Source organism: Platalea leucorodia (genome assembly GCF_965183815.1).
Source record: "Platalea leucorodia genome assembly, chromosome: 2".
Lineage (NCBI taxonomy): Eukaryota > Metazoa > Chordata > Aves > Pelecaniformes > Threskiornithidae > Platalea > Platalea leucorodia.
In genome coordinates, this window is record NC_138824.1 from 104,423,521 (window position 1) to 104,445,020 (window position 21,500).

Here is a 21,500-nt window from a genome sequence, read left to right on the forward strand (position 1 = left end):
AGAGGAAGACAATCTTAACAGCTGCACAGCTTCTGTATACATAGTTTGCATGCATTGTGTATATATTAAAAATAATCATAGCAATGCCCATACTGTACCCTTAAACTCCTCTGCTTTTACGTTTTTGTTATCTGTCTCAATGGAAATTCCAGACACTTTACGATCTGCAAGAGGACAGAAAAAAAGAAAAAAAAAAAAAAAAAAAAAAAGACAATTTAGCAATAAACACTTGTAATTTCATATGTGCTTCAGCAGCTACAAGCCATATTTTTGAGACCTCCTTACACTGGACAGATTAGATATTGTGTACTAGAGAGAGCACAGGACTAAGAGCTAGACCAGGGCTGGCCATGTGGGTGGCCTTGAACAATTCATCCCTTCCTCTCCATGCCCTGGCACCTGTAAAAAATAGTAATATTTCTCTTTACAATACAATGATAATATTTACATGTGAGAAGTCCTATATAAACAGTAGGCGTAGTTTTATACTGTGGTAATGTCTCATTCTGTTTCTAATTGGGGAGACATATATTAATCCATAAGTGTGTTTTCCACTGTATTCCTATTACAAGGCAGGCATGTTTACTAAAGAATACCATGTACAGCTTCTACAGGGTAAAAAAAAGTGTGCAGTAATTGGCAGTTACCTCAAGTTCTTGTTGAAATGAGAAGGAAAACATTAGTCTACGTTTCTGTAGTTTTATATCAAAGAGAGAAAAAAACCCCATACATTCTTGGCTATCTGTTTTATCGGGAATACTGAAATTCCAGAAAGAACAAGTGAAATAACCACTAGCCCTACATCAACCCCCACCCAGCTACCTCCCCCTGCACTGCACCTCACTATACATCCTCTCTTAAGAGCTGCTCTCTTCCCAGGAACGGCCTCCACTGTGTTCTCTCACAATTCAGAGGCATTCCTGCAAGGCCCAAGAGTCGATCACAGTTATCCTGATTACTCCATGGCAGGCTACAAGTCTACCAAGCACTTAAGAACGGCTAAATACAGTTCTTCACACAGGTTTACATTAACTTTTTTTTTTCCAAAAGCATCTCACGTTCCCTTGGGTTTAGGACCAGTTTTGAAGACAGCATGGACACTCCTAATGCAGTACATTTCCTCTATCTGCATCAGCCAACTGAACAATCGCTACAGAGGGTATGAAGAAGAACTCAGCCCCTCTCCCCATCACCAGTATTTAGAACCATGGCTTAAGAGCATAATGTTCTTTTGACTGATAAAAACTAGTCTTGCTTTACTCCATTTAGTCTAATCTTGCTGTTTACCTCTCACACACACAGACCTTTGTTCATCCTCAAAGGATTAATTTCCCTTTCCCCCGCCTAATGGGGGAAGAGTTGCAACCAAGCAGATGGATATCCAGCCTTGATCTGAAGACACAAACAGATCAAGAACCTTTTGCTTCTTATTGTTTTCTTTTGACAGTTGGTTACTTCTGTTGAAGCATGTGCCTCATTTCTCACTTGAGTGAGTCTATTTGGGCTTTCAGCTATGGATACTCACAGCTCTGAGTTAGCATGCTGTTTTCTTTGTATGAAGGTACCATCACGGAATCATAGGATGGTTTGGGCTGGAAAGGACCTTTAAAGGTCATCTAGTCCAAACCCCCTGCAATGAGCAGGGACATCTCCAACTAGATCAGGTTGCTCAGAGCCCCATCCAACCTGACCTTGAATGCTTCCAGGGATGGGGCATCTACCACCTCTCTGGGCAACCTGTTCCAGTGTTTCACTACCCTCATTGTGAAAAATTTCTTCCTTCTATCTAGTCTGAATCTACCCTCTTTTAGTTTAAAACCTTGCCCCTTGTCCTATTGCTACTGGCCCTGCGAAAAAGTCTGTCCCCATCTTTCTTATAAGCCCCTTTTAAGTACTGGAAGGCTGCAATAAGGTCTCCCCACAGCCTTCTCTTCTCCCGGCTGAACAACCCCAGCTCTTTCAGCCTTTCCTCATAAGAGAGGTGCTCCATCCCTCTGATCATTTTTGTGGCCCTCCTCTGGACCCACTCCATGTCTTTCCTGTACTGAGGACCCCAGAGCTGGACACAGCACTTCAGGTGGAGTCCCACCAGAGTGCAGTAGAGGGGCAAAATCACCTCCCTCCACCTGCTGGCCATGCTTCTTTTGATGCAGCCAAGGATACAGTTGGCTTTCTGGGCTGTGAGTGCACATTGTTGGCTCACATCCAGCTTTTTATGCACCAGAATCCCCCAAGTCCTTCTCCACAGGGCTGCTCTCCATCCCTTCATTCCCCAGCCTGTATTGGTACTGGGGGGGTTGCCGCAACCCAGGTGCAGGACCCTGCACTTGGCCTTGTTGAACCTCATGACATTCACATGGGCCCACTTGTCAAGCTTGTCCAGGTCCCCCTGGATGGCATCCCATCCCTCAGGTGCATCAACTGCACCACTCAGCTTGGTGTTGCCTGCAAACTTGCTGAGAGTGCACTCGATTCCACTGTCTATGTCATTGATGAAGACATTAAACAGTACTGGTCCAATACACATCATGAATTTCTTCTCAATTAAAGATCATTACTTATTGTTCAAGTCTGGCACTACAGAGGGAATTCTCCATCCAAACTGTTCTACGGCCCTTTCCCTCTATAATTTTCTAGGTTTTTTCAGCATCCTTTAAAAATACAGACTGTGGTTCTGTCAGCATCTCTAACCATTGCCTCTGTGAGTCACGGAGCAACAGTCAGAATAGGTATTTGAGTCCCCGGCACTGTAGGAAAAGTTCAGTTGCTCATTCACTGTATCCTGTTGTGTTGGGTTGACCTTGGCCAGCAGCCAGACACCCACCCAGCCGCTCTCTCATTTCCCCTCCTCAACATGACAAGGGAGAAAATAAAATTAAAAAGCTCATGGGCCAAGAGAAAGACAGGGAGATCACTTAACAATTACCACAACAGGCAAAACAGACTCACTTAGGGAAAAATAATTAAATTTATTGCCAATTAAAAATAATGTAAGTGCAGGTGTTGTGGGGAATGAGGGTTGTGGTCAGTCCATAATAGCTCCCCTCTGTCGCTCCTTCCTCCGCACTTTCCCCTGCTCCAGTGTGAGCTCCTCTCCATGGGCCACATACTGTCAGTAGCCTGCTCCTACATGTATCCTCCATGCACTTCAGCTTCCTTCAGAGTATATCCACTTGCTCCAGTGTGGGACCCTCCACAGGCTGCAGTGTGGATATCTGCTCCAGTGCGGTCCTCCATGGGTTGCAGGGCAATAATACCTGCTCCACTGTGGTTTCTCCATGGGCTGCAGGATATCCTCCTCCTCTCCCCTCGGGGCTCGCAGGGCTGTTTCTCACACTTTCCCCCTCACTGCCGGGCAGCGTTTTGCCCTTCCTTACCCAGGCTTTCCCCAAGGCACCGCCATGGTGGCTGCGGGGCTCAGCCGTGCCCTGCGGTGGGGCCGTCGGAGCCGGCTGGAACCGGCTGTGTCCGGCCCCGGGCAGCCCCGGCCTCTCCTCACAGAGGCCGCCCTGCAGCCCCCTGCCAGCGGCTTCGCACCCGCACCCCGTACCCCTGCATTACTGTTCAGAGTTGCTTTCTCGATATCTCACCATCCCTCTCCAAATGTATGTCCAACGTTTCCTGTTTCTAAGAGAATACAGCTTCACACCTGGCAACAGACTGAATTTTTGTATGTGCACATTACCAAAAGATCCAAATTTGTGTGCAACTACCCTGTCCTTAATATGTTTTAATTTTATCATCACCTTTGTGTTACCCTAAAATAGTTACAGCAGAAGTTTACAATACGAAAATAAATAAGAAGTGAAGACGACAATTCCAGCAATGACATTTACATACCCTTAGAATACTGAAATAGCAAAAAATATTTGCATTACAAATAGCACTTGGAAATTTTTTCCACCCCATCAAGAAAGGAAACTTTCCTGCTGGACTTTAAAAAAAGAAATTAGAAAAACAAAATGAGCCCCCACGCACCCTGTTGAGAAGGGAACTGCTTCTCCAGCACCTCTCAAAGTAACTGTTACTTCTGCATGTCCACACAGAGCCCATCTCCTTGTTTTTGTCCAAGCTTGGTCTAGAATAAAGCCTGAAGTCATTAAGTCATATTCCTTTTAACCTATTAAGCTCTATTTAGATTTATGGAAAGAAAATTAGCTTTCGACTTTTACCCAAACCATGTTGTTTCTAGAACAATAACTGCCCGCTCCCCCAATTGTATATGCCAATAGATAACAAATCATGTTTATCTATTGAAATAACATCTTCCTTCATGTGTTCATGATGGGGAGGATCATTTTGTTCTGAGGCTCTGACAGCAGCTAACACTTAGGTAGGAATCTCTCCTAGGACTCCAGTGTGTGGGTAAAGCCGTTTATAAATTATTGGCACATCAACCTTCTCTGTCTGGATGCAAAACAGCTCAAATACATGCAATTCACCACTGTATTACAGTCACTGTTTCAGAGACTTGGAAATTTCTCTCCTCTTTAATACAGATGTCACACAGCACGCTGTCGTGGTCTAAGTATTCATAAGCTAGAAGCCACAATAAGAAAACATGTTTTATGACTTCTGGGGCAGGATCATGGTACTTACTCTCACTATGGAGGTTATCATGAAATTACTTGGCATACTTTGTATTGGGAGCTTGCAATTGCACAAAGTCTCCATATCTCCCCTTGCATCAAGGGATTTACAGAATACATGAAGATCCTATTGCAATGCAATAAGTACAAAATGGGTCAGAAAAAAGAAAGAAGTTCAACATACACACAGCCCTCCTCCTCACACACACAAACCACATATACACATGACCCTCTTCAAGCAGCAGTAGAGTCCAAAGAGTAACTTAAGGTGGTGCAAAGACAGCTGATCAAATTAAAACCATTATATATTCTGACATGGCAGAAAGACAGGAGAGCTCTTTAAAGCCAGAGCATCTCTTCCTTAAAATGTCATTTTAGAAATGCCTTTGCCAATTATTCAGAACCCCAAATTTAAGCTTTGGATTTTAATTCACCATGTAAAGAGCAATAGTGAAAAGATAACATATTACTGTACTAGTAAACTTTTCGTTCATCAAACGCTTTTATACAGACTGAAAAAAACCCTACTCTTACGTGTCAGTAACTTCATTTGTTTAGAAGTAAACCCCCAAAATACACACTTTCCATTTAATAATCACTCACACAGCTGTAAGCTGATACTACTAGCTGGAGGAATCATTAAGGAAAAGCATATTAGTCAAACCAAATCAAAGGAAACAGTGTGCCTGGAGGAAATTACATGAGAACAGAATCAAAACAAAGTTATAAGTACAAGAAAAAAAAAAAAAAAAAGAAGTCTTGTGGTATTTGTTTTACCAAGTTCTAAATAGCAGGTGGTCTAGAGCGAAGCTTAACAAAGGATTTCAGAGGATGCTGTAAGTTTAGGAAGTCCGATGTCCCGAGAATAAAGTGATAATGAAGCCAGTTCTCTTACTGAAATCCCTGAAAGAGAATAGGAAACCAGACATCTGTTTGGTGTTAGCACCCTTCTGACATACGACCACCTCAGGATAAACCATCAGCAACATGCTTAGATGCTGATGCAGGACTTCTCAGCTATGTTAACTACCTGCCACAAGGTACTCAAATGATACCTAGAGTTTTGCCACAGTCACACCATTTAAACACTCACATCTGTTTTAGCTCTCCTGTTGCCATATTTTTGCCTAAGAGAAGTAGTCCATAGATTACATAATCCATAAATGGGGAAAGGGGAGGAGAAGCTATCTACCATTGCACAAAATTTGTTCTGAATAACATTTTTTTTTTTTTTTTTTTAAAAAGACTAGCTCCCATTCTTCTTAGTAGTCTAAGATGTGGTTGCTACAACTGAAATGCTACCAAGCCTGCTCACAGTGGCACTGGCAGGCTAAACTACGTTAACTCTGACAGTTAGCAACAGGCAGCCAGGGCTCAGACCCACGACTCTTCCCAGCAACGTTGCTGTCAGTGGTCAGCATTTAAGCAGCCTTTGCCCTCCATCACTTCTGCTTGCCGAATGCTAACCTCCAGCAAACACGCTGGAGAGAGATCAGGAGTATTCACAGCCTCTGCAGGAGTCTCCTGTGTTGGCTGGAGTCCTTAACCAATCTCCAAAATTCGCAATTTAGGCACCAAAACATAGTCTGAAATAACTGGAGTAAACCCAGCCTCATTAAGTAAACATAACATAAACATGGCATTAAGACTTCAAATTTTGGAAAAGGGCTAGAAGAAATTATCCCACATCACAGGGGAAAAAAAAAAAGAAAAAAAAAAGAGGAAAAAGATCAACTTCAGTCTTTCTGTTATCTTGAGTTACAAAATTTCTTGAATCTTAAAGAATAATAACAGAACAGGATTTATTGTGGGCAGAGTTTATCCACTTCACAAAAAACCAACCCCGCCTATCTTCACCCACAGAAAACAAATAATGGAGTAGTCTCAAGGGGGGGTCTGAAGGCTGGGAATAATAAACCCATCTAAGCCCAGATGCGGAGAGCGAGTTTGTATTTTAATAGGCATGGTGTGACTGCATAAAGGATGGTAACCTAAGAGAGAAGGCACATTTTCTGGCTGACCAGCTAAAGAGGTCTAAAACACAAAAGGAACTCAAAGAGCTTCTCAGCCACCCCTTCCCTTATGTGGTAGCTGTCAGCAGCACTTCTGTTGTGTTTTGGAAACTGCTAGACTTAAACATACCAAGTTTTAGCTGTTCAGACCCGGGAGCTGCTGCAACTCTGAGACCTGGCGGTAGCACATACAGCTCTTGTGAGTAGCTTAACATGCTGTGAAATACGTGGCAAGATTTTCAACACTCTTACTGGCTAATTAGGACCTAGACCTTGCAGATGTTTTTAATCAGGGAAGAAAACCTAGGGATCCTACACTATGTACACATGTGCTATCCCGACATCAGTGACAAATGAAAGAAGTTTTTCTAGCAGCTTGAAGAAACCGCTTAACAAACAAGTTAAGTTTTTAGTCCTTACAATTATAAGGAAAACTGTTCCTCGATAGGAGCAGATGCAGTGCTGGTTTCCTGGCACTACAAAGAAGTTGTTCTAGTGTATCTGTGCTGGTAGTGTTTCAAGCATCAGGAAAAAAATATGGCTATTTATTTTCACTCCTTAGTACTAGAAATGCAGTATCTTGGTCTTAACTCTTGGGAATGACAGAGATACAGCAGAAGAAGCAGGCTTTTAGATACTCAGAAAGTTCAAAGAATAGGGGGATGCAGGGAACAAAAGCTCACTGGCAGAGTAGCACAGCTTAACTTCTATGTTGTAGGCAGTGGCTTTTCCATAAGGAAAATGCCTTTCCGTTTTTTTTTTAATTAAAAGCCTCATGAAAAGCCTTGTAATTAACCGCAATCTGTGTGCATAGATACCTGCTAGCTTTCCTTCCTCACCTTTTATACAAGCCCTCTCCTAACAACTTTTTTATTCATGGAGAAATGGACTAGGTTTTTGGAGCAAGGAAAGAGTGGGGGCAGTGGGAGTAGGAGGAAGAAAATAGTTAAATCCAGTATTTGGTTTGGCTTCTCTTTTGGAAGAGCAGCTATTACAAAATTAAAATTCCATCTCTACATCCGAGTATCTGACGCACACAAAATTGACTTTCTCCCCACCCCCAGCGAAACCAAAAAAATTTCCCCGAAACCCAAAGGTATTTTCCCCCCTTCTAGTCCAGGCTCAGAGCCATGCACAACGGAGAAATCCTCCACTCTGTCTGCTCTCCTGAGCAGAGCTGTACATTTGAAGCTGATAACAAGGCCAGCAACCAGATGGTAGGTCGGTTAGATATATAACACACACATTAAGTGTTTTGCTGGGAAGTCAGCAGACACTCTCTTCACATTCTTAATTTGAGATCTTTTAATTAAAGAGCAAAAGCCGTCAAATTAAAAAAAAAAAAAAATCTACAGATACCCAAGTAAGACAAAGCAGTCAAGTTTTAAGGTATCCTGCCTGCAGGACCTCTATTGCAACAAAGTAAGGTGTCACCTTGAAGTGTACTTTACGGTAGTTCCTCCAAACAGAAAAACCTGACAAGTAGGAGGTTGTTTCAGAAAAAAACAAACAAACCAACCAACAATAAAAAACCCCCAAACAAACAAAACCAACCAAAACTTTGGCTAAAGTGACAGAGTTTCAGTGGCCAAGCTGCTCAAGTTCAAATAGTTTTTCTTGGATTTACTACTTATTACATATCCAGAGGTCTACGAGCCTAATACAAAAAGGCGCCATTTTATTTAGATGTAGCATAAAAATAAAAACAATCCTTCACACACATCTGTTACAGAAAGTGGATTTTAATCAGCTTCAGTAACTCTGCCTTTGTAATGGAAGTCACATGAGAAACAGAATGCAGAACTGCATTTTCATCCAGCCAGGAGTTATTTAAACAGGGGAAGAGAAGCTTTGCCAGAAAGTGACTAAGAGCAGGATTTCTACCTGTATTAAAAGCTAGTACTGGATGATGTGAGAAGCTCTCAGTCTCACAGGGGTAAGAAGTTCTTGTGTTAAATGCCTCAACTACAGAGCAGCCTAGCAAAGAGGTTTTCATTTATAACGCCAACCTAAGAATGCGTTAATCCTCGTCTTTGTGTGTACTGTTTAGTGCAGTCTGGAAGGTTAGCACACCAGCTGATGGTGCCTTTTGTCTTAACTGTCAAGGTAAGAAAAAAAAAAATCTTGAAAGTAAAAGTAATGAGAGACTGAAGTTTTCAGAGCCAATTATCTAAAGTTATCAGTAGTAGTCCTAAGAGTTTAAGATCATGTTAATAACTCATTTCAAAGCAGAGTCCCAAGGACAGCTGGCCCTAGAAACACAAAACTGGAAGTGCTTGTAGAGGAGAAAGTAGGGAATAGAAATCAAGTGGCACGGGACAAGAAAGGAAGAGATTATTTAGGTCAGCCTTTCTGAAGAAACTGAACACCAAAGCACAACAATTCCACACAAACTGAACCACCTCTTAAGTGCTTTCAGCAGTCCCAACATTGAAAGATTACTTCATGAGATGGTGTGGGAAATTCTGGGGAAAAAGGTTTATAATTATTTTATATAATTAATAATCATAATGTAAAATTCAATTCCTTTCAAAGTTGTTTTTTTTTTTTTTTGCCTCCTCTTTTTCTACTCACACAGAAGAGAGGAACGGTTTGAATTCACAGCTTGCAAAGGCTCAATGTTTGTTCCAACAGAGAGGCCATCCAGAAAGCACATGGTATTAAACAAGTAAATATTTATAGCTCACACTTTTACAAGACTCAAAACTCTGCTACTCTTCTTGTCTCCATGGCAATTCAGAGGGAGCTTCTGAAAACGGGGGATGGGGTTTTAAACTAGTCAGGCTCTCACAAAAAAGCCTATTTTCCAGCCCTCTCCCAGTCCTGCTCAACATTGGTTTCCACAGCAACTCAGCAGCAGCTCAAAGACAGCTTGTAAATGCAGTGCAAGCCTATAGCTGCTTCAGCTGTTGCTTATTTTAAGATGCATCAGGGTGCTGGCGACTTGTGGCTAGTACCATCATGTTTCAAAAGACCATGAGAATAGGCTATGGGAGCAGAAGCCCCTTGCCACTGCTGTCCCGCCCACCTCATATCACACACAACAGCAGCAATCTGAAGAAACAGATTTCCAGTTGCATTACTAGGTGTAACAATTCAGCAAAACACTTGCCTGTGCAAATACCTAGAGAAATTGTCGTAGAATGATTATTAAATTTACAAAACAAAGCTAGGTACCCAGTGCAAACTGGCATGTTCCTCTGAAGTCAATAGTACTGGACCAATTTACATCAACTGTAAAGTCAGCCCTGAAACAGAGGAGAGTTGGGAAACTAGAAGAAACGAACAATCCCCCCCAAAACCTGCACAACCATTCTGGTCCTCAATTTGAGGTAAAGATCTCTGAAATCTCCTACAACATTTAAGTGACTTCTTCTGGAATTGCCAAGCAATTTGAAAAGGATAAACACTTTCAAGAAGTCGCGTCATTTATATATGTACAAATACACACATTACTTATCTAAAAGAGCCTGAAAACAAATCTAGTTTGCTTTCTAACTGTGCCAACCAGCATTAGTTACAATTCCAGTAAACACCATACAAAACTGGAGTCCCTGCTCATTCAGAACCAGTGAAGTCATCCAAGCTCCCTCACTGTAGGATCATGTTTCCAGATGCTAGGAAGAACATTAAGATGCTACAATTTTAAATTCTTGCAAGTAAATACATTGTTATAGTAAAGCAATGTGTCTCCCCATAGTTAGTCTTACTCATTTAAGCTGGAACCAAATTTCCCATGCATCCTTAGTTGCTTCTCAAGTTTATAGCAGTTCTTCCCCAGTAGGTCTTCCCAACCCCTTTTTGATTAATCTAAGCATTTCTACAAAGCACTTTTACTACAGAGGATGAGTATGTGTGAGTACGTATTAAGTCCTGGCTTCTAAAGGTATAGGAGTAGCTAACTAACCAGAACCATGCATTATAAACAGATCCTAAGTAGCAGGTAGGATAGCTAATTTGACCAACTACACCCAAATGTCTCATTTTCAGCAAAGCCAAGTCATCATTTTCACCTTATGGCCCCCATTGAAAGGGATGATATATCTGAAATACATTACGTAAAGAAAAAAAATTGTTATCTCTGAAGCAAATATTGACCTAGAATATACTTCTATATAAATATGCAATGGATGTAACAATAATTCCTTGTGGTTAGGTTTTAAAAAGGGCTTTACACAGGCTTTCTCACATTCAATTTTTGCTGACTTTGGGACATGCCATGACTTCATTCTAGCTAGCATGTCCATTTAAAAAAAAAAAAAAAAAAAGTCAGAGTCTTTCCAAAAACAGTAGGATGCTCTTTAAATACAAATACTCAGCAAGAGCCTTGTGCAATGCTTTATGAATTTGGGATTTCTGAGGTGATGTTTCCAATAACTGGGGGTGGTGGTGGTGTTTTCACGTGAGCAAATTTCACTCGAACCATGAATTTTAGGACTGCACCCTAACAGTGATAAACAGCACTGAACCTGGCTTTTTAACTTTTTTCCTCCAGACTACTGACCAGATTCTTCGCTAATGTGAGCTGGGAACATGATGAACACTTCTCTCCTGGCCAAAAGAATTTGGTGAACCCTTCCTAATAATCCAAATGCAATTGCCAAATTAGCTCATCCCATTTTCATTCACACATGATCTCTAACGCTGCCAAGTTTGCTCAATAGTCTCTTCTTGCCAGAAGCAGCTAACAGTCATGTTTGATGACTATTACTTTCAATCAACATCGTAGTTTACAGTACGAATGCATATCTTTAGCCTTAATTCTACAGGCTTTTAATATATAATTTAGTTCTTTAACATCAAATTTTATAGAAGCACCTTCTGGCACATTTGAACAAGACTGAAGCCACTCCTTCAATTCAATTAAGGCTGATACATATCAAGAGGAGCTAGAACAAACAGAAGATGTTTTGTACACTTAAAGGAGAAGGGTGATTAGAAGAAATCCTCCGGAAGGTAGAGCTAGGAACAATAGGTCACAGTATAATAGGTGCCAAGTTTTCTTTAAAGGGGATGAAGAGAGTAAAAAAAGAAAAAAAACAAACCACAAAACCCCCCCACACAAACAAACCAAAAAAACCGACTACAGTCTTCATCACATTAAAAGCTACACAAGCAAAACAACATATGGATATTCAGATTAGAAAACATTAGAAGAACAACAATGGAAAGTTACACAGGAAACAGGAATAAACATAATAGGGTAACTCTGTGCTTTATTTATTTTTAAATCAAGCATAAATGTTAACTTGGTGATCATCACAGCTTCTCAACAGAAGAGATGTGTTAGAAGCCACATCCTCCAGAATGTTTGGGTATGAACACTTGGCTGCTTTGCGTCAGAAGAAGGGAAATCTCAGTATGTGAGCTAACATTCACAATTCACCGGTTTTCTGCTTCATGTAATAGGACTTGATGATCTCATCTGCAGGTACTTAAACTAAGAAAGTACCAGCTGTTTCACTCTCACAAAAATGAAACAAAAAAGATGCCAGCAATTCTGTAGTGCTGTAAAACTACATCAAAAAAATAATCCAGGAGACAGAATTTGTATGGAAGACAAATAATCTTGTCAGAATCAGTCAATCCATTCACAGTTCAGAGAAAGAAACAGTACCAGGAACATGTAGAGCTTTTTTTTTTTTTTTTTTTTTTTTTTTAGAATAAACTATATCTGATTAAGAATTCAGCCCCCTGGGTCACTACCTTCTCGAGCACAACTTGGTGCTTAAAAGTCTGGCAGCTGAAATGGCTGTATCCGGAATACGCTACAACACACATAAGATACAATATCATCAAAAACTGTGTGTTACCTTTCTAGAATACTTGTTAGAGTCAATAGATCAACACATTTCATGAAACCATGACTCCCAGATAGGCATATACGCTGCTTTAGACTACTCTTTTGCCATCTGCTTTGCCTACTTCTGCTGATATTTCCTTTATAACCAACTGCTCATGAGATATTGATGCTCTAGAAACTTGTGTGACACTACTATTACTTAAACTGAACTTTCCTTTAGAAATAAGACTAAATAATACCACTTTGAAGGTGCTTATGCTCCTTCAACTCAGGTCAACTAATTTCGGTTTAAGGATCTCTTTTTGAAAAAGATGACTGAAGAACAGGCCAAGGACTATGCTGGCAAGCAGATCATACAGGCAGACGCACATCAGCATAAGCGCTGTGATCACATGGAACCCAAACACAAAATAAGGTCTTTAGAGTTCAGCTCTAAATTCACAGAACAATATGTTTTAGTAAGAAGAGGACCTGGGCACATTTACGTATTTATTCCCACTGTTGTTGCAGGGCTGAGCTTCTTGCAATGTGCCTGGATGGTACAGAGCTAGCATGAGCAGAGCTATGAGTGGTCAAGAAATCAAGATGGGGAACCAGATGGCTTGTTGAATAATAGATTGCTACCAGCTTTCTCTTCTAGAATAGGAACTCATCACTAACTAAGTTCAACAGTTCTCCTGAAAGCACCTTTGTAAAATAAGCCCATAAGTTTTTATGGTTTATGTTTACAAGTACCAGGTATTGTTTTAGGACGGGTTCCTTACAAGAAAAAAGTAATTACTCTTTCACAGGAAAGAGTATCCACTTCAGAGTTCACAGATATGCAACTCTTCATAGCCAAGTCTACACATATTTTCTACTTAAAACAGTCTGATTTCTTAACTAAGCCCCTTGCCACGTTTAGCCATAGGAGCTTCCTAGGATACCATCTGTCCACCCAGCACACGTTTCCCATCCCAAGGCAGAGGCAGCTAAAGAACAATTAATAATCTAAAATAATCAGATTTCATACCACATTTTTACATACAAGGTTTCAGCAGGGCTCCATAAAGTTATAAGGGATCCGAATGCAGCATATAGGTGCAGGATTGCAGCCTTAACAGCAACATGATGCAGTAGATAATTTTTCTAGTTTTCAGCTGATTAGTCCCACCCCAAAACTGAAGGTGTTTTAGTTACTAATATATCTGTATTGGACATAGTATTTTAAATAGTATGCCTGTAAACAGGGTTACTAGGGCCCAAGTCAACTTCTTTATGTACATATTGGACACACAAGCTACACTGTTAGTTCAATTGATATTCTCTCTAGTTATGACTTATCCCTCTCCTTCTCTTTGTATTCATGTAACGTGAGATAATTCAGCTTCAAAAGAAGGGCAAACTCCTCCTTACCCCCTCCCAATATTTCGTTCACTGCTTGTAACATTAATTTCTGCTGGAATCCATAGGTACAGCATCGCTTCAGTAACGAACAACAGCTCTGTTCCTTGCCCATCGTGTTCTACCTCCAAGCTGCTCTTTTGCTTTGGGGGCTGGGGGGACACTGATGTATACAATCAATTGCTAAAGATGCCAATAAGATTCAAGTTCCACTTTGCCCTCCCCGCCCCCCCCCCCCCCCCATTAGATAAAGTTAAAACCAGTTGTGTTCAGAGTTTATCAAATGCTAGGCCGATCCTAAATACTGACTTATTCCCAGCTTTCCAAAGTGAAGCATAAAATTATCTTTTGGGTTTAGATTTTGTTATATAGATATGTTATTCTTTTAGGTTTGATTATTTTACTAGAAGACACAGTATCTGTCTTAAAGTTTTATGACATTTTCGTAAGAAAATGTAAGTTTTCCGTGACTTTTCTGTTGGACTGAAGACTAGCTTAAAAAGGTAAGAAAAAAAACTTCTGCACTGCTTTGATGTTCCATAGAAGACATTAAGTTTGCTTTAACTCTAGAAAAGTGTTCTGCACCTGGAAGTCTGTACATGTAAGAACTGGCCATCCCACTCCTCTTTCTCTGTTTACATAGCTTTCAAAAGCTTCAAATAGACTTTAAGTAAGTTTAAATGCTTATGAAGCATCACTTCATTCTTCTCTCACAAAAATCAGTGCATTCTCCCAACAGCTATTTATGTTAGAAAGCTACTGCACTCTAGCAACTAGGCAAAGCATTTGTAGCACCGTTTTCCCTTCCTTCTCCCTGCTAAAAAAGGGGGCTAAGAATTTGAACACAGTTGGAAAGCAAACAGCAACTGTGTGTGGACTGTTACAGTCTTGAGGGCTCAGCTAGAGATACAACTGGAACATGAATGAAATAAGAAACAGATAGAGCATGCAGTGACAGTGGAAAAGTAGAGCCGAAAACAATTTTTTAGTTAGTTTCTCTACATATGGTGCTGATTCCCTGTTGTTAAACAGCTTCCCCAGAAGACTTTTATCCCCTAGAACATTATTTATTGAAAGGTTCTGAAGATGAGCGCTATCAGTACGTTAACTTCTGGAAGTACCCCTGAGCCATCATTTCAACAACACTTAAACTGAACACGTAGAAAGAAGAGAATCACATTTACTTTTTATGCCTAATACATTTCAGAAGACTTCTGTATCACTTGATTCAAACAGCACTAGTTGATGTCCAGGATGTAGGTCTTATTTAGGGGAGGGAGAGAGAAAAAAAAAAAAAAAAAAAAAGCAATTGACTGACTTACAAATGGAATGATGTGAAGGCCTCTTAGACTGTATGGCAAGTAGCAAAACCACACACTAATGCAGCCCAAAGGGTCACTTCTTGATGTCTAAGCATACTTGCACTATGGACACATCTGCTTACTTCTCTCTACCTCCTCTCCCAGGCACCAACTGTGACGTTACAAGTGAACCTGGAGTGTCTGAATTTGTTTGCTTTACTAGTCACTCCAATACTACAACAGCATCATCTTAAAAATCTTATGAGCCCTTACTACTACTTGGCTGTCTCAGCCTTCCTTCTCTTTTACATTTTCAGATGCTGTATTGCTCTATTCCAATATTGAATATTGATTTTCCTTTCAGGAGCCTCTCAAATGATTATGACATTCTTGTGTAATCAGTGAATCACATTACACCAGGGAGGACCATTACGTTGGTGAACAGAAGGCAACAGCAGCATTCATTGCAAGATACAAAGAATACTCAAATACTGACTAAAAAGAAAATATTTACCTTTCACATAAAAATATTTACTGACATTTAAATGGAAAGCTACTAAGTCTTCTCAGAGGATAAAGATCTTTTCTACAGAAACTCTTCCAATGTCTAAGCATTGCTATTAATGATCTTTTAATTGGACTTTATGTAGACATTAGAGGAAAAAGAAAGAAAGGAAAAAAGACACACCCCTTCCCCACTTTCCAAGGGGAACCCTGTAATACATGTTTGTTCTTTAAAGAAAGCAGGGGGGATGAACAGAGACACAAAAAACACTCCAACAAACCAACAACACACAAAAAAAGAACTCAACCCAGCAACATTTATCACATATTTTTGTTTCTGAACAATGCTAAGCAGACACCAGTGATGTCTTCCTTTGATATTCTACTACTTCACTTTTAGAGATAATTGTCCTCTATTTAATTATTCCTACAGTTAGGAGTTGCAAACATCTGAAACAAGCTGGAGTTGTTTATACACAGTATAAGTCACAGATTAGTTATAATCTTCTAAGTCTCAAGCAATGAAATATATGCATTTATCTGTTGGAAGTGACTAAAATTCATACCCTTTCCAAATCTTGACATATAACATCTTAATTGGCAAGATACCATGTTAAAATTTGTTTAACTCAGCAGCAGCATTTAAAGAGTCTCCAGTCATGTCACATTTATTACAGAAAGCATATATTTCTGTTCAGAATTAACTAAGAGTTAACTTAATTAACACACAGACCTTTCATATAGCATGGGTCAGCTAAGCGTTTTATTCTCAGCAGGGTCTGACTTTCCCCCAATCTACATTTAAAAAGTGTTCAGGCTCTCAAGCAAGCTCAACACCTTAACACCAGTCAATCAGACCCAGCAAAGCTCTGTAGCATGAAAACGGCAGCTCAGAATGCCCCAGCCGACGCCACTGAGCCGCGCCTCAAGCCAGAGCTGCAGGGGCTCCCAGCCAGCAGCCCTCCACGGGTCTTGGCACACCAAAGCCCATACTTCTCATCCCCAGCCACTGTGCCCTCTCAGATTTTTCTGTATTTAGGCAGGGGAGCAGCCTCCTCAAATACAGATGTAGAGCCCTTCATTATTAAATACATAGGGCAGCTTGTTTGAATCCCAGTTTCAGCAGTGCTCTCCACCACCAGTTTGAATGGTGTCAAAGCTGCAAAGCCCTGTCACACTCCCTGAAATCCCAGTCAATCTGGCACAAGGGTACATAAAACAAGAGCCCCAAACAACAAGCCAGGAGTTGAAGAGATAATTTCTCACCTTTGTGGTTGACTAGCCTAAAGACTGGAGGAGGGGTAGAAAATCAGTTTAGGTGGCCCAACAGTCAAAAGGCAAAGCACCAATATTTACTTTTTAAGACCATTTTATAGAAACAGAAAGGCTACCGGAGCACAAAAGCTAGCCATAACATGCACCTAAACACACCTACGCGTTCAACAGATATCATTCCAGATGATGTGTTTTTACTCATTTTTGCCAGAACAGCTACTAGAAGGCTTCAGTTATGAACCAGGGCCTCCTGGAGATAAGTACTGTCTATACATTCAAGTGGTAAACTACTGTCTAACTCACATAATATGTATTCAAACTCCAGGTTTCTGCATATCATTTCCTCATATGTTTACAAGTACGCCAAGCACAAACACTGCTCCAACTCTAACCCAGCTCTAGCCAACATACACAAGTCTTTAGCATACCACCCCCAAGAATTTTTCCCAATTCATACTGGGCACTTTCTGCAGGCTGAGATACAATACATAATAATTTTTGTTTCTTTATTGTATTAATTTGAGCAAAAGTCACTTCTCAGGAATGCATGTTCCATCATTACCTCCAAGTACTACGCTAGCAGTTTGTGAACAGCAAATATAGCCCCTATTGTTAATGTTATCTGGTCCCAAAACAACCCTATAATACATCACTTTCCATCCAGATAATATGTTTTGTTTCCCTTTGAGTCTGATCCAGTGGTTTGGACAGGCTTGAGAGCGTGTTCAACTTTTAAGAAGTTAATCCAAATAAAAGCTATGTAAATATATCTATTGAAACTTCATACCTGTAGGGTCAGTTCTTTCTAGCTCAAGTCTGACCATTTCTTACTTTTTTAAACAGCCAGGATCAAGTTGTAGCTATTTCAATGCAAGTTTGAACTTACCATCTCTTACTGAAAACTGCTAAGTTTTGAACTTGTAAAAAGCAAGCATTCAAAAAGGCTTATTACCAGATTTTTCTATCATGTTTTCCCCTGCAGATAATCTGAGAGAAACTGAATGCCTGCTTTAATTCCTGTTAACCAGGAGGGGTTACAGACTTACTCATGGTTCAACAACTACTGCTGTTGTATTTATTGCTGCTGTTCAGAAATGGCTATTTTCCCCTTCTTCCTTCTCCAAAAGCTCCTTCACCTCCCAGTGTATATTAGAAATCGACAAGTGAACAGGACCAGATGTTCAGCTGCCAAGCTCACCTTCTGCCTCATTTAAGAAATTTTATATAAGCACTTGAGTGCTCAATGATATACTGTGAGCACAGAGGTGACATAACCCATTGGAGCCCTCCAGAAAAAAGTGGCTTTGGAAATACAGGTGAGCACAAGCACTGGCAATCATCCAAATGCTCCTCCAGCCTCATTTGCTGTCTCATTCTTTGAAATACATATTCATTTCCCTGAAAAAAACAGCATTTAGATGAAGGAAGCAAATAATTTGTCTCGATTACAAGACACCATAATATTTGCTTTAAGCTTCCTGTGGTGGAATTACAGCATGACCACATACAAGGCTTTGAGGAAGATGCGACCGGCTTTTTTGCAAAAATGTTTTGTTAAAACTGATAGTTCTTTGAAACGTACTCCGGATGGGAAAAGACATGCCAGAAAGTAACACTGTAACAAAGCTAGCTTTACCAAATTGGGGGTGAGGAGGTGAGCTACCTGGAATAGAATTAATTCCTGGTAAATGAATTGCCTTTCAGCTTCCCCATAAGATTTCCCTCAGTTTCCATTAAAGTGCTCACCCCATTGTAAATTAGCCACTAAACTAGAAAGTAAGAACTTGTAAACCATCTATTTGCCCATATATATGCAATAGTGCCACAAAGTTATCACAGTAGAGGAAAAAAAAACAAAAAAAACCAACCAGCCAAACAAGAAAAAACAGCAATAAGATAGTTCATTGTATACATCCACAGGGACACTGTTTTAAGCATTTTTTTGTTTGTTTGATTTCATTGTATAACTTCAAGGGAACCCTAATTTAGGCATTCCATATGGCCCAGGCAAATAGTCTGCAATGACAACCTTGTGCTTCAATTGTTTTGATATACAAGATATTTATATTGCGATGACATTTCTGGCTGTGCGAACATTTCTTAGTAATCTTCCTTTACATAAGCATTTACACTGGAGTCACCTCTAGCATCGCTAAGAGAAAGTATGACACTAAGCCTTACTTTGAGAACAAAATGTGTTCCTAAAAGAGATCGCCAGCTGCAGAGAACCAGTGATAAACAGACTGCCTGCAGAAGCGCTCAAACAGAAAGATGATATTTTGAGTGTTGATGGACTATAAGTAGACCATACCATAGGTAAACTTTTAAATCCCAATTTCAGAACTAAATTACTAGTTGTTCCTGCCCCTCCAAAAGCACTGACACCCCAAACCTACACACCCCCCAACAAGGGAAGCTTGCGTACTGCTACTGCAGAAGATTCACATGCATGTCACTGTCCATCTTCAGTGAAGAAATATCACTGTTATTTACTCATGTGAAATTAGGAGAAAACTGGATTTTTTTTTTTTTTTAATATCAGTTGTACAAGAAGATTCTCCCATAGGTAAGAAGAGGACTTCTCTCTCATGACCACCAGCAATTCAGAAGAAGCTAAAGCACTTGGGGCACCCTTTGAGGAAGGGTAAAAGCCTTCTCCAACATTTTTAGCTCACTGCTTTAAAAACAAGTCTGCACACACCCCCAATAACATTTGGGGTTAGTCAGTGGACACGGACAAGTTTGGTAGCTCTAGGTCATGAAAGATGATCCCACTTGTTTTAAGTCAACCAGCTAAAGAGAAAAGGTGAAGTCAAAGTTCAACTACTTGTGAGTTCTTACCTAATCATTTGTGATCTCATCAGCCAGTTTCTGCAGCAGAACCTGGCAGCTACCATGTTGCTGCCAAAACTGTCTGCAGTAGGAAATATAGGTATAATACAGGAAACAATCACAAAAATATCTTTGTGTAATTCAGTTAACTAGCCAATGAGAAGACCTCATCCAGGCTCAATTAGATCTGCTAATCACAGTGGTAGTTTTAACTCTCATTATTAATGCCAGATGCCCTGTGGTATTCACAATTATCAGAAATACATGTCCTATGACATGAATAAAGAACTATTGCAACATTAAAGCTGAGAAAACAGGACCTTAGAGGCCAAGCGACAGCAAAAGCAAGCCCTCCACTTCCATACATCCACCTTAAACAGAAGAAAAGAAGAGGAATTGTGATTGTTGTGACATGACATTTCCAGGTACGTTTCCTCTCTCCTGTATGCAGTGAAGGAAGACAGTCGCGCTCATTTTTCCTCTTGCACATCCCATAGCAGGCTGCGGGGCCAGTAACCTGACCTAAGGATACCGCAGGGCCAGCCAGGGACCTGGAGAGATTGAGGAGAGACACAAAGCCCTTACCACAAAACAGAACTGCTTCTGGCTGAGGCCTCTCAGAAACAGAGAGCCCCTTCCAAGTAGCATTCCTAAGTTTAAGGGAAATAGAGTGACTTGCTCAAATGCAGCAAAGGCCATGATTTCTGAGGGATATGCCAATAACTCACAGCCAAAATTTCTTCTGAGCCCTGAGGATCTGACCAAGAGGGTAAAATTGTGAAGGTTATAACACAAGCTAGAGAGAGGAGCATGTCTCCCTTTTAAAGACAGGAAGGTCTTCCAACCAAGACCTCCATTTTTATCCATTTTAGAAGCATTTGGGTATCTTGTGCAGTGTCACCACAGTGATAAATGAAAAAAGGTAGGTTGAACATTAGAAACAAGCATTGCTTTTCTGTAGTTAATTTTCATTTGTTTGTTTATATTTAAGAAGCTTACTGTCATCTCACAGCCTATGTTATGGTGTCTAAGAGTCTGTGCAGGTTTGTAGGCTACTAGCAGTCTATAGCAGAGATACTGCTTCTCAATTAAAACAGCAAGAGAAGGAACCTTCCTTTGATGTCTCTTCCCCCCACTCCTTCTCCAAAAAATAGGTAGTCTGCTTTACAGCATTATAGTGTACAGATAGAAGTGTGCAGTCTTACAAACTTAAGAAATACCACCTCACCTGAACACGGACTCTGATTTAGAGATCAGAGTAAGTCCCTGCCAAGTTAATGCAGCAAACCAAGAAGGTTCAACAGAAGACCGGGGGTTGACAATATTCTCAATTTTGAGTACATCACATATCATCAGGAAAGCATAGTTTAAAGACTTCCACTGACAATTCCTACAGCCAATGCAGTTATGCTTTATGATTTCTTGTTGGGGGTGAGGGGGGAAGACACAAAAGGCTTTTTTGGTCTAGAACCTCTGTATCTTGCTGAAAGATTCCTGAGCACTAAGGAGTGTTTGTTTTAACGCCAAAAACAAACAAACAAAACCTCACCTTATTTATTGCTCAAACTACCCCAGTGAGCTCAATCAAATGTTTATGTAAGACTACTATTTATTGCCTCTGCATTGTCCTCACACAGACACATTGTACTGGATTTGCTTCCAGCATCAACAGCTTAATTTCTAATGTACATTAATGCAAGGAAAAAAAAAAATAAAAAAATCACACCTAGAATCTTCACAAAGAGGCCAGTTCATCAGTACGTACTAATCTCCTGCAGAGTAGCCATGATGATTAATAACA

The 21,500-nt window shown here is 40.3% G+C and overlaps 1 protein-coding gene across 2 annotated transcripts in view; it reads right to left on the bottom strand.

The window, feature by feature from the left end:
- Window positions 1–21,500, bottom strand: part of JAM2 (junctional adhesion molecule 2) — a 38,378-nt gene that overhangs the window by 14,968 nt on the left and 1,910 nt on the right. Inside the window, exon 2 of one of the 2 annotated variants that reach the window (XM_082333167.1) lies at window positions 99–164. The exons of the other annotated variant lie outside the window; for it this stretch is intronic. Within the exon in view, the coding sequence (XP_082189293.1) occupies window positions 99–164 (66 nt within the window). The remainder of the gene's footprint in view (window positions 1–98; window positions 165–21,500) is intronic. 2 annotated transcript variants of the gene reach the window in all.